Source organism: Caretta caretta, chromosome 2 (genome assembly GCF_965140235.1).
Source record: "Caretta caretta isolate rCarCar2 chromosome 2, rCarCar1.hap1, whole genome shotgun sequence".
Taxonomy (NCBI): Eukaryota; Metazoa; Chordata; order Testudines; family Cheloniidae; genus Caretta; species Caretta caretta.
In genome coordinates, this window is record NC_134207.1 from 227949710 (window position 1) to 227963176 (window position 13467).

At 41.0% G+C, this 13467-nt stretch overlaps 1 protein-coding gene across 5 annotated transcripts in view; it reads left to right on the forward strand.

The window, feature by feature from the left end:
- The window catches only part of SLC25A40 (solute carrier family 25 member 40), a 74728-nt gene that overhangs the window by 11862 nt on the left and 49399 nt on the right, over positions 1–13467 (forward strand). For 4 of the 5 annotated variants that reach the window (XM_048838065.2, XM_048838063.2, XM_048838067.2 and 1 more), the window contains 4 exons: positions 2940–2999; positions 5792–5898; positions 8550–8617; positions 12618–12742. In XM_048838065.2, the coding sequence (XP_048694022.1) occupies positions 2940–2999; positions 5792–5898; positions 8550–8617; positions 12618–12742 (360 nt within the window). The remainder of the gene's footprint in view (positions 1–2939; positions 3000–5791; positions 5899–8549; positions 8618–12617; positions 12743–13467) is intronic. The other variant, XM_048838066.2, reaches the window with a different exon arrangement.

Genomic DNA, 13467 nt, shown 5'->3' on the forward strand with positions numbered 1-13467 from the left:
CTTTAGCAGCTCATTTCCCTGGACCTTACTAGCTGCACTGTTCTCCACACTGCCCAGCTCATTAGTTTATGCTTCTGGTTCCCCCTCTCCCTGGCTGTAAAATAGATTTCAACTCTGTGTGACTACATGGAGCAGTGCTGATCACGTTCACTGTAATCCAACTGCCACTGCATAATGGAGAAATCTGGAGAGCAAGAGCCAGCTGCTGGCAGGTCCCAACCAGGAGGGAAGATGGAAAACAAAATGTTGGGGTTTCTGCAGCAAAAAAGACAAACTTGAAGCAAAAGTGCGTAATTCCGTAGCATATTTGGGCTTGTGTACACACAGAAACTGCACCAGTATAACTAAATCAGTTTCTAGTTCATTTTAATTGCAGACTCCTTATGTGGACACTCTTTAATCTATTGTATTAAAGTGCCTAGTATTGATTTATCTTAATTTTGTTGGTTAGTGGAAAACAGATAAAGAAAACATATGAGCATCCATCACTTTGTTGTTGTGCAGAGATCACATGTGACCTACTATAGTTTTTTTTTTCAAATAGAGCCTGAAATAATTAGCAGATGTTGTAGTTTGCAAGTATAAACTTCCATGCTATATTGTTGCTAAATGAATTGCTTCAACTTTAGTATTGTTTTTTTACTTATTGACATGCTGTGGAAAATATTTTAGTTGAGCTGCAGAGGATTTTTTTATTAATTGTGTTTTTGCCCTTTTTCGGCTATATTATGATATATAAAGAAGGCCAAAATAAGATGATGTATGATCTTCCTTGGATTTGCCAGAGGACCTTTTAGGAGTCTCCAACCATGTGTATTATGAACTCTTACACCTTAGCTGACAGGGTGGATGTGTCTGGATCTTTAATAAAACCATCCTCCTCTCCCCGCAACCTTCCATGTACGTTAAGAATGGTAATTATATTAGGTGTTACATTTCTTGTTTAGCAAATAGTCTCACTAAAGATCCCTTACCTCTTAGTTGTTCTGCTTTCAGGCCTTGTCTACATTGGGGAACTGTTAACCAACGGGGATCTTTTTTTTTTTTTTTTTTTTTTGTAAATTTCTCAACATAGATGTGACCTGGGTCTCCTCAGATGTCATATTTGACTACTCCTCCAGTCACTGTAGCTTTTAGCATAGACAAACTTTAATTTCTAAAGTGAAAAGAGAGCTGATTTTTAACAAAAAAGCCAGTCCCCCACGCATGTAAAGAAGCAGAGGAGAGCACAAGTCAACTTTTTTTACTTTGCAGATTGCCATTAAAATCAATTAAGGAAATAGATACGTATACACTAGCACACTGTGGGTACTATGTTGCTCTGATAATATGGACAATTGCTTAATTGGCATGCACTGTTTCTTCTGTGGTATGCCATTTAAATGATTCTGCTGTGCGGTTTTATACAAATTCAACAGTACAGCTTAATGGCACACACCTCTTTGATTAGGTTTTGAATAATCCCCGTGCTCTTCTAAACATTTTATGTCAGTCTGTCTGGAGGAAATTAAAAGATAAAGGGATAGCTGGTCACCTACAAGCCACATAGGATATTAGCTATTCTTAGTCCAGCAAAACATCTGTTAAACAGCCTCTCTGTTTTCTCTAGCTGATACCTTGTGTGACATTCTGTACCTTGGAGGAGCACCTGTAAACCCCATGTTCTTCATTTAGATATATTTGTGATCTTGCGTATAAAGCATGCCATGTAAGGTATCAGTGGAAAGCTTATGATTTGCTGAAACCCACTGTTCTAAATATGGATATCATTAATGCATATGAAGTTATGAGAATGTGCTGTATGGTTGTCACTAAAATGTGCTGTGGGTTTGGGGAGTGCTCAGATACTAGCTTTCCAGAGATAATGACAAGGGAACAGGTAACCAAGGCCCTGGTGGATTGTGAACAGACATTATCACCCAATGACCAGCAGAGGAGTTACAATTCAACGACTCACTGACAGGAGACACACCAGGGTATTGCTTCACCTTGGGACTCAGCAATACCCACTAGACATGCCTGGACTTGTGTTCTCCAAGCACATGGACTAAGGGTATAAAACAGAACACAGGAGCCTACTGCGTGGCCTTTCTCATTCCCTCACCTATGCTGCAAGCAACCAGGACACTCAGAAGACTGAAGACTCCCATAGAGGGGACTGACCCAGGTTTCAAGGGTGTATTATGGAGTGCAATATTCAGTGGGGTGAGGAAAAACTGTTTCATCTAAATGTTGCCCAGTCTAATAGGGTTGAGAGTTTAGACTCTGTGCTTTTATTTTGGTAACTAACTCTAACTTTTCACTTACAATCTATCTTTTGTAGTCAATAAATTTGTTTAACTGTTTATTTTTACCAGTGAGTTTGCCTGAAGTGTTTGGTAAGGGTGGTTGCTCAGGTTTAGAAAGGCTGGTCTATATCCACTTTCCATCAATGAAGTAGTGAACCAATTAATACATTTGCACGGTTTGTCTTGAGCAGTGCAAGATGGTATATTCCTGAGGTACAAGGCTGGGAACTGTGGGGGATTTGGCTGGTGCCTTTCTCTGTGTGATTCATGAGTGGCTCTGGATACATTCATGCAATCTAGCTGGGTGTGGGGCTCCACATGCGGTTGTGCTGAGTGATAGCAGCACCTGGAGGGACTTGCTGCTTGTCACTAGCAAAGCATTGTGAGAGACCACCTAGGCTTGAGAGTTAAGGGGGCACAGCGGTCCCACAGTCCCAGGCTGCACCCCAGGGATCCAGTCACACCTTGCAAAATGATTATTTTCTTTTTCTGAGAAATAATTATTGTAGTAGTTGTGGAAGCTCATGACATTGCATCAGAATTGATGTGCTGCTACTCTTCCAGGGCTTGCAGTGTGTTCCTAAGGAGGAAATAATACATCTAAAATGTATACATCAAAAAGTCATGTGATTCTTTTTTGGTTTGTTTTAGTGACACCTTTTGATGTTGTCAAAATTCGACTGCAAGCCCAAAGCAATTCATTTGCTAATGGTAAATATACAGGTTTTTAAATAATTAAAGTAATCTGATATCTTTATAAATACTTTCCATCTTAATAATTTTCTCCAAATCTTTTTTAAGTGTACTTCTACTCTGAAAAATGATGATGTAAGGTTCTGTGTTTGTCTCAGTGGCTTTAGTTCGAATTTGCTTATTTTTTTAAAGAAAAGATTCCCATCCCTTCCTGCCCCAACTTTCAGCCCTGCAGACTCAACTAGGACCAGAAAGTCCAACTGTGTGTTCTTTCTGACTTGCATGTCATCTCTAGTAGTAATGTTTTTGAGGTCCAAATTCTGCCCTCAGGTACAACTCTGCAACTCCAGTATTGTTATTTGGGTTGTACAGATGTAACTGAAAGCAAAACTTGATCTTGCAGTTTGAACTAGGGTTAACAACCCTCCCAGTTTTGCCAGGAAGTCTCCTGGAATCAGGCTCTATCTCCTGGAGGTTACTGAAGCCAAACTGGGAGATTTTAGGCCTCTAAAAGTCTGGCGGCGCAGCAGGGCTAAGGCAAGCTCCTTACCTGCCCTGGCCCCACGCCACTCCCAGAAGTGGCTGGCACGTCACTGCGGGCCCTGAGGCGGCGGGGGGTCTCTGCATGCTGCTCCTGCCCCGAGTGCTGACTCTGCAGCTCCTATTGGCTGGGAACAGTGGTCAATGGGAGCTGCAGGGCAATGCCTGGAGGCAGGGGCAGCGCGCGGAGCCTCCTGCCCCCCTCTCCGGGGCCACAGGGACGTGCTGGCTGCTTCCAGGAGCAACGCTGGCCCAGGGCAGCAAGAAGCCTGCCTTAGCCCTGCTGTGCTGCTGACCAGGAGCTACCCGAGGTAAGCGCCGCCTGGCCAGAGTCTGAACCACTCACCCTCTCCCGAACCCCAGCCCTGAACCCCTCTTGCACCCAAACTCCTTCCCAGAGCCAGCAGCCCTGCCACACCCCAATCCGCTGTCCCAGCCCTGAGCTCCCTCCCAGAGCCTTCACCCTGCCTCCCCCGCCCCACCCCAACCCCCTGCTCCAGCCCTGAGCCTCCTCCAGCACCCAAACTCCCTCCCAGAACTTGCACCCCATCCTGCACCCCAACATCGTGCCCCAGGCTCTGCCTGAAGCCCCCTCCCACACCTCAACCCCCTGCCCCAGCCTGGTGAAAGTGAGTGAGGGTAGGGGAGAGTGGGCGGGGCCTCAGGGGCGGGGCAAGGTTGTTTGAGTTTGTGTGGTTAGTGTGTGATTGGCAACCCTAGTTTGAATTTACTTGACAATTATGTTGATGCTGAGCCAGAGAAAATTCTAGTTCTCTCTTTTATAGCTGTGTTGACTCTATGATGTCAATAGGAGTAAAAAAAGTAGCAAAAACTTATTTTAGTCAATTGAGTGTCCAGGGAGGTTGAAGTGTTCTTACTTAATTTCAGACCTAAAAGTCGCAATACTTCAATTAAAAAGCTTCAAAAACAGACTCCAATGATTAACTGCAGAAGTGGAATTAATTTGCAAACTGGACACCATTAAATTAGGCTTGAATAAAGACTGGGAGTGGATTGATCATTACACAAAGTAAAAACTATTTCCCCATGCTAATTTTTCCCCTACTGTTATTCACACCTTCTTGTCAACTGTTTGAAATGGGCCATCCTGATTATCACTACAAAAGTATTTTTCTCCTGCTGATAATAGCCCACCTTAATTGATTAGTCTTGTTAGAGTTGGTATGGGAACCCCATTTTTTTCATGTTCTCTGTATAGATTATCTTCCCACTGTATTTTCCACTGCATGCATCTGATGAAGTGGGTTTTAGCCCATGAAAGCTTATGCCCAATTAAATTTGTTAGTCTCTAAGGTGTCACAAGTACTCCTCGTTCTTTTTGCTGATACAGACTAACATGGCTACCACTCTGAATTAGATATAACTCAGTACACCCAGGAAGATCTCTTATGTAAGAAGGTGCCGTTTTTACATAGTCACTCTTCTGACTGCATCAGTATTTTGACTATGAAGAGCACAGGAGCATTGCAAAACTATATACAGTCGAGTAAGGAGAAATAGACATCAATATATTTCAGTTAAATATTCCTACAAGAGATTTATTATTATAAAACCATGATTACTGAAATCCTAATTCAATAGTAAAGCCCATCTCCAGAGTTTGAGGAGAATTTTGAAAAGGAGCAATAATTCTGATTTGGTCACTTGTGTGAACAGAAAGCTAAAATGATATGTTGTGGTCTTACACTTCTGTCAAAGATGTACCAATTTATTCTTGCTATTTACTTATATATAATTAACAAAGGAGAGAGAGAGCAAGAAAAGAAATGAGATGGTGATCAAAATACGTAAGTCCCTGCTCTGCCACAGACTTCCTGTGTCACCTTGGGCAAAGTCATTTAAATTCCCTGTGCCTCAGTTTGCCCATTGGTAAAATGGGGATAATAGTACCTACCTCAGAGGGTAGATGGTATAAATGAAATCTGATTTAATTATATCCAAATCCTTTCCTGTTTTCTTGTTCCTTCAACAGCCACTAATGTAGCGCCAGCTCCATTAATTCTTAACTCTAGGTTTTGGAGTCTGGGTAAGCAATTTCATTTAGTCTAGCTGAGATGTGTTTGGTAGGTGTTTTTGCTGCTCTCCTCCCTTTCCCTTTTTAATACCAGCCTTTATTGGCTTTCCAAGTTTATTCTGCCCCAGTTGTCAGACCAGCATATTTGTTTCCTATATGATTGATTTAGAAATGCTATTGAATGGTAAAGATATTGCAGGAGTTAACTGTTTCCTTATATGTAACTTTTTATTAGGAAAATGTTTTGTATACTCCAATGGCCTTATGGATCATGTATATGTCTGTGAGGATCAGAACAGCAAACCCTGGTATAAGAAACCTGGCCATTTCAGAGGGATGTTGGTAAGGAAGTTATATTTATAATACTAAGTATATTGGGAATGTGTTAAAGATAAACACTGATATTCTACCAATTAAACCTCTTAAGGAGTTCATGTACTATCCAGTGTTGTTTGAGAGGGATTTCATATTGCAAGACAATATCACTAGGAGTGTACATACTTTGACAGTGCAGATTTTATAGAAGATTTATCAACATATTTAAATATAGCAAGTATCTCGTAAGATTTGTTTTTCTTTCTGACACACTACTTACTGTAAAAGAGTAAGGTTCAGATCCATGCAGATCAGATTGCAGGGTTGGTTTTTGCACTTTCGTTAATCAGCATGCAGGACCTAAGCTAAAACCTTAAATGTAGACACAAAACAGTACTTAGTAGCTCCCATATTATTCCTTTTCCTTTTTTTTTAAATTGGAACTTCAACTCTAGGAAGAATGGATGAATGCTGAGCTTATTATTTTTGTGTGTCCAGTTTTGTGCTGATTTCCAAGCATAATGGCTCCTGCAGGGCCTTGCCTTATCCAGTCAATGCACATCTGACAAGATCTTCTGGGTAGCTAATGGTATACTGCGCATATGTGCATATGCAGAATACCATTCCTTCACTTTAAATTATGGTAAAAAGTTCTAAAAATCATAAGTGTCTGCACCAAAACTAGAACCAGGTCTGTTGGTTCCACCCACAATTCCTAAACCACTATTCTGAGTTCCATTTTATTTTAGTTACTTTTATCTGTTTATAAAACATACAATTATTAATAGTTATCCAAAGTGTTTGAGAAGCGATCTGTCTTTTTTTTCTCTCTCACACACATTCACCTAGAACAATCATAGACTAATTAAGACAAAGGAGAGATGGAAAGGGAAGCCACAACTTCTTCCTGCCAAGATACTGACCCACTGATCTTCCCTCCCCAGTCTGAAATACATGCATAATAATAATTATCTGTACTTATTGTACTATTCTATCTGCAGATCTTTCAGAATTTTACTGAGTTATATATGCATTATTAGCCCAATTTAAAGGTTGTCCTAGTTAAGTACAGGGGTGAAATCCTGGCTCGATTGAAGTCAATGGGACCAGGATTTCACCAGGTGATTTGAAGCAATTTTGTAGAAGAGACACTAGAATCTAGAAAATAAAGCACAGGACTCCACTTCAGCCACCAGATTTCTTTTCTTAACTCTTTTGTGTAAACTTACTACATAATAGAGGTATTCAAGAATTTTCTAAATTTCAGTGAGCTTTTTTGCAATTTTTAAAAATTATTCATGAAAAGTATTGGGGGATTTTTTTACGAGCTTTTCATGTGATTGAAGTTTTTTGAAAATTTCAATGAATGTTCACAAAATAGATTTTTTTTCCACAAATATTTGTCTGCATTTTTCAGTCAACTCCACTGTATAATCTTTAGTAAGTCACTTAAATTCCGTTTGTTTGGTAAATGATCTTATGCACATTTCTCCATTGGCATTTTGGTGGGGAATACAAGAGGAGGATTAATTTTACCAGATTCTGGAGTTTTCTTTTACTTTTGGAAAGTAGTTATGGACAATTGAGGCTAATTAAACGGTCCTTTATTACCATATAATTGGGTGTCTAATTTTCAAGAAATTGCAGTTTTAAAAAAAATATTTTAATATTTTTGCCCTTGAAAGCCTCTTGCATGAACTAACATCAAATTCTGTTAACATAGCATGTAACTAATAAGATGCATGTTTTCCCTGCTCAGTCATTACTTTTTGTTGCATCCCTTCTCGCGTCCTTCCTCTGTACTGTTTTAGACTGCAAATTCTTTGGAGCAAGTTTGTAAAGTGTCCAGCACACTTTGGGCCCTGTGTAAACATTAACTATCTTGCTGGAATCACATCACAACAAAAAGTATATTAATTAGGGGAACAAACGTTTGGCTAGATCCTCAGCTAGGGTAAATCAGCTAATGAAATTGTGCCAATTTTCCTCCCTTGAGGAAGTGATTCTTTATATTTAATGGTATAACAAACAAAGGGCATATATTCAAATGCAGTACAGGTAGGTAGTGACAGAAAATCATCATCCTATAATGATTGGTGACCAATCTGAAAGTAGATAGTAGTCCACATAGTTTCTATCGATGGTGTCTACATCACCATAAAACCCCATCCTAATTGGCCAAGCATAATATTCATTTTTGCTGTTAGAGGTCAAGTACTAACTAAGCATGGAGAGTGAATTATCTTCTTATACTTGGAGGTAGTTCTTTCAGGTGACAGTAGAGGTGTGTGGGTGGGATAGTTTGGGGAAGCTTTCACAGTTGCTGCCTGTGCTGTACCTGTTTTGAAAGTAATTTGTTCCCAGTCATATCCATCAAGCTTCTTTGATGGCTACTGATGTTATAAACTAAGGTCCTGATCCTGCAAATATTTATGTACAATGCTTAACTTTATACATGTGAATATTCTGATTGATACCAATGGAGGAACTAGTACTTAAAGTTAATTATGTGTGTAAGTATTTACAGAATTGGGGTGTTAGTGTGACAAACCATTTTTAGTGTACTACTTTCTCCTGCAGTGTATTTTTAATTCCATCTCCTGCCCACCAACATAATTGTTACATGAATTGGAGAGTTAAATAACTAACTAATGATCTGCATTTGGTTATTATTTTAGGATGCGTTTGTGAAAATTATTAAAATAGAGGGTATTAAATCACTATGGAGTGGACTTCCTCCAACGCTGTAAGTTACAATTTCATATATTCCATAACATGTTTTAAAGGGTGGTTATACTTCATTATTTTGACCAGTGAGTATGCTTATTCCTAAGTGTTTAATTTTAGACAATTTACAAGTTTCCCAAGTTAACTTATCAGTTACATCTGGAAACCTTCAGAGGCAAGACTATAACTTCAGCCAGACAATGAGATTTCTCCATCCAGCCTCTTTGATGCATCCTCAGTAGCTGTGCAGAGACATCAAACCTTTGACTACCAGTCTTATGCTAATACCTTTCATACTTCCAAGTGCAATATCATTGTTCCCTCTTTGTCAGATGGTTTTTTGAGAGCATCATATCATCCTGGCAAGAACAGGAATTAAGGCTCAGATCCATAAAGGTATTTAAAGTTCCTAACTTCCATTGAAATCAGTGGAATTTAAGGGCTCAAATATCTTTTGGGATCTGGGCTCAAGAGCTCTATCTGCAGAGTACCAATACTGCATTTTTCATGGCTATCAAGGCAAACCTATCATTATTCCTTAAAGCAAACTCCATAACCCATAAATCACAGAACATAGTGCTACAATCTTCTTGACCCAAGCAAAAGCACTAAGTATGCCTTCAGTGCCCATCCAGCACTATAACTATATAAAGACAAAAGTGAAGCTCTGATGAGATAAAGCTTGTTACTTGTGGTCTAGCACCTGGCTATTTCAAGGCTTTCAGGTCATAAGTATCTGAGCCCTGGTCTACACTAGGACTTTAGGTCGAATTTAGCAGCGTTAAATCGATGTAAACCTGCACCTGTCCACACGATGAAGCCCTTTATTTCGACTTAAAGGGCTCTTAAAATCGATTTCCTTACTCCACCCCTGATAAGTGGATTAGCGCTTAAATCGGCCTTGCCAGGTCGAATTTGGGGTACTGTGGACACAATTCGACGGTATTGGCCTCCGTGAGCTATCCCAGAGTGCTCCATTGTGACTGCTCTGGACAGCACTCTCAACTCAGATGCACGATTGTTTGCCGTTGCTCTGACGCAGGGAGGGGCGACTGACGACACGGCTTACAGGGTTGGCTTACAGGGAGCTAAAATCAACAAAGGGGATGGCTTTACATCAAGGAGTATTTCAGGCAGGACTTCACGGAGGGTTCCAATAAGAAATGGTGCACCTAAGTTATTGTCCTTATTGGAACAAGGAGGTTAGTCTGGCCTCTGATTGATACATGGCTAGATTTACCTCGCTGCACCTTCTCTGTGAGTGACTGCAGTGTGACCTAGAGGAATGAGTCCCCTAGATGGGGGGCGAGGTGGGGGGGGTTGCAAATAAATACAAAACAAATCTGGTCTATTTCTTGTTTTGATACACTCCATCTATCTTTTACATCTTTGGCTGGCAGCAGACAGTGCAGAAGGACTGCATGCCATCCACATCTCATGGCTGCTCAGCAGAAGATGGTACAATAGGACTGCTAGCCATCCTCATCTCTTGCCTGCCCGGCAGAAGATGGTGCAATAGGACTGCTAGCAATCCGTATCACCTGCCTGCTCACCATAAGATGGTTCAATAGGACTGATTGTAGGACTAAAGAGAATGACTTGATCAAGTCACTCCAAATTTAGTCCCTGCGCCCATGTCTGCCCAGGCGCTCCTGATCGTCCTCACACAGGCGACCAGGAGCACCTCGGACATGACGATGACGGCTACCAGTCCTATTGCACCGTCTGCTGCCACAAGGCAATGGGTTGCTGCTGCTGTGTAGCAATGCAGTACCACATCTGCCAGCACCCAGGAGACATACGGTGACAGTGAGCTGAGCGGGCTCCATACTTGCCGTGGTATGGCGTCTGCACAGGTAAATCAGGAAAAAAGGCGCGAAACGATTGTCTGCCCTTGCTTTCACAGAGGGAGGGAGGGAATGGGGGCCTGACAGTATGTACCCAGAACCACCCGCGACAATGTTTTAGCCCCATCAGGCATTGGGATCTCAACCCAGAATTCCAATGGGCAGCGGAGACTGCGGGAACTGTGGGATAGCTACCCACAGTGCAACGCTCCAGAAGTCGACTCTAGCCTCAGTACTGTGGAAGCGCTCCGCCGAGTTAATGCACTTAATGCACTTAGAGCATTTTCTGTGGGGACACACACACTCGAATATATAAAACCGATTTCTAAAAAACCGGCTTCTATAAATTCGACCTAATTTCGTAGTGTAGACATACCCTAAGTGGATCAGGTAGTATATACCTGAGCCAGGCAAGACAAAAAGTTATTCTTCAGCACTCAGGCTACACTTCCTAGGAATAGAAATGGCCTCTTGGGTGGAGGCATACATTGCTTAGGAAGGAATCTGCACTGTTGCCTAATTGTTCTCCATGCATTTCTTCAGTAAATATATCAAAGCTGATTTGTAAGCCTCATCCAGTGTTGTTTTAGGGACAATGGTGTTGCATGATATAGTAACTCAGGAAAAAGACTCTATGCGTATTTATTTCAAATTCTGTTTTATGTTAGGCTAAGTTGTTTTACCTACTTACACACTGATGATAAAATCCAACTGTAGGATCTGTGGTCCTTATTATGCTAAAGAATAGGAAAATTTAGATGCGCTTACCCCAACATTTTCATTCTTCAAGAAGTAAGATCCACAAATGTGACCCATGCTGGATAAGATAAAAGAATCACTGTCCAGTAGCTAAGTGAGTGACAAATCTCAGTTTAGTAAATAGAGCCCAGATCCACAAAGGGACTTAGTCATTGTGACACTGAGAGTTGTGGCACGTAAAAGTTAGAAAATCTGAGCAACACTGTGATCCCACAAAGTCTGAATTAGGCACCTTGGCTCCCTGTACAATGAATGGGGACAGATAGTGATCCATAAAGCTAGCTTGATAGGCAGGGGAGTTGCCTAAGCTAGCCAATGGGAGATGCAAAGGAGAGGGGCATGTGCTTATCCCCAAACCTGTCATGGAGATAGTGCTTAAGTCCAGGCATAAATAAACCTGCCTATATAGCATGATCTTGCCCCCTTCCATACCGTCCAGCAGAGGGGATCTTACGGTATATCTACACTGTAGTAAAATACCCACAGCTGGCCTGTGTTAGGTGGCTTGGGCTAAGGTCTATAAAATTGCAGTGTAGACCAGTGCTACTCAAAGTGGTGGTCCGCGGACCGGTCAGGTGCACACACATTGGAAAAAAAAAACATTGCTGGTCCCCCACATCAGATAGCTTGAGAAGCACTGGTGTAGATGATCTGGTTTGGGAGCCCGAGCCCAACTCCGAACGTCTACACTGCTGTCTTATAGCCCTGAAGCCCAAGCCATGTGAGCCTGAGCCAACTGACACCAGCCAGCTGTGGGTGTTTTATTGCAATGTAGATATACCTTTAGAGTCCCAGTGCATGGATTTAGAATTTTCTTCTGAATTTCAAATGTCCTTGTTGCAGCAGATAGTGCTTACCTTTAACCTAGGCAGTAGTATATTTACTATTTGGGAGGAAAAACTAATTGGGGTTATGTTTTTCACCCTAACATGCATGAACATAAGATTCGGTTTGGTAAGAAATTGATTATTAGATAAATGTTGTTTGTCATAATCATTAAAGGCCAGATTGTGCCACCCTTGTCCGTATTGAGTAGTACCTTTACAGCATGAATAAGGGTGGCCCAAACTATCAGACTTGAAAGAAATTGTATGCATTGATAAGACCTCTGAGTAACCTATCAAGGCAGATTATGAAAATAATTGAGTTCAAGAAGAACCCAGTATGCATGTATGTTTACCACACAGTTGGTTAATGGAGATTTGGTAGACATTTGTGAATTGCAAGAGATGGACATGATGAGTTTTTTCCTTCATCCATAACACAGTTGAAATGCTTATCCTTTTTTATTTACTCTCTTCCCCCCCCCCCCCCCCCCCAAAAATCTATACTTGATAACTGATCTAAATTATGTTGGAGGCATCTGGTTTTCTTTGTGACAATTGATAGACTTCCTTTGTTTTTGTATTTTAGAATAATGGCAGTTCCAAGTACAGTAATTTATTTTACCAGCTACGATCAACTGAGTGAAGTTTTGATATCTAAACTAGGAAAAGACAATGACCACATTCCAGTTCTTGCAGGCTCCATAAGCAGATGTGAGTCATAAATTATCTGCATGTTATGGCATTTTCTTTAGTATTCCTTTTCCAGCTATTTTATATATTAAGCCAAATTTGCTATCATTCCAAACTCAATAGTCCTTCTCCCCTTGTGTCAGAATGTTTCACCATCACCTACTTAAGTGGACCAGAAGGGAACCAAGGCTCTCCATCTCTTCTGGGTTCCAGTCTAGGGACCCTGTTGTGAGCAGCTAAGGTCTGCTGCTTCAGGCTTCTTGTTACTTTTGTGGATTTCTGTTAGGCTTTTTCCCACAGTGCCTCCCTGGGCTGACTGTAGCTCTACCTCTTTCTAGGCCTTTCATCCATTTTAGTAACCAGAGAGGGACTACAGTCTTTTCGTGGCTACCCTCTTCTTAGCTGGGCTTTCTCCCTTTCTGCACACCACCCAACTCCTTCCCCAGCTGGGTTTCACCTTTAGTTGGACCTGGCCCACCCTCCAGGTGCAACCAGATTTACTAATTACTCTCTGTCTCTAGTTAACTGTTTCATTACCTGGCTATGGTGCTACCCCATCATATGCTGCTAAAGACAAATTAATTTCATTCTCATTCGTTGTCTAATAAACAATAAATAACACTGATCACACTCTACTTTAAAGATTACTAGCAAAGGAAAAATAATTTGAACTTATGCACCTTTTTGCTTCTTTATGATATATAAAGAGCTAGATTTTTTTTAAACTTTTTTTCTGCATATTTCTA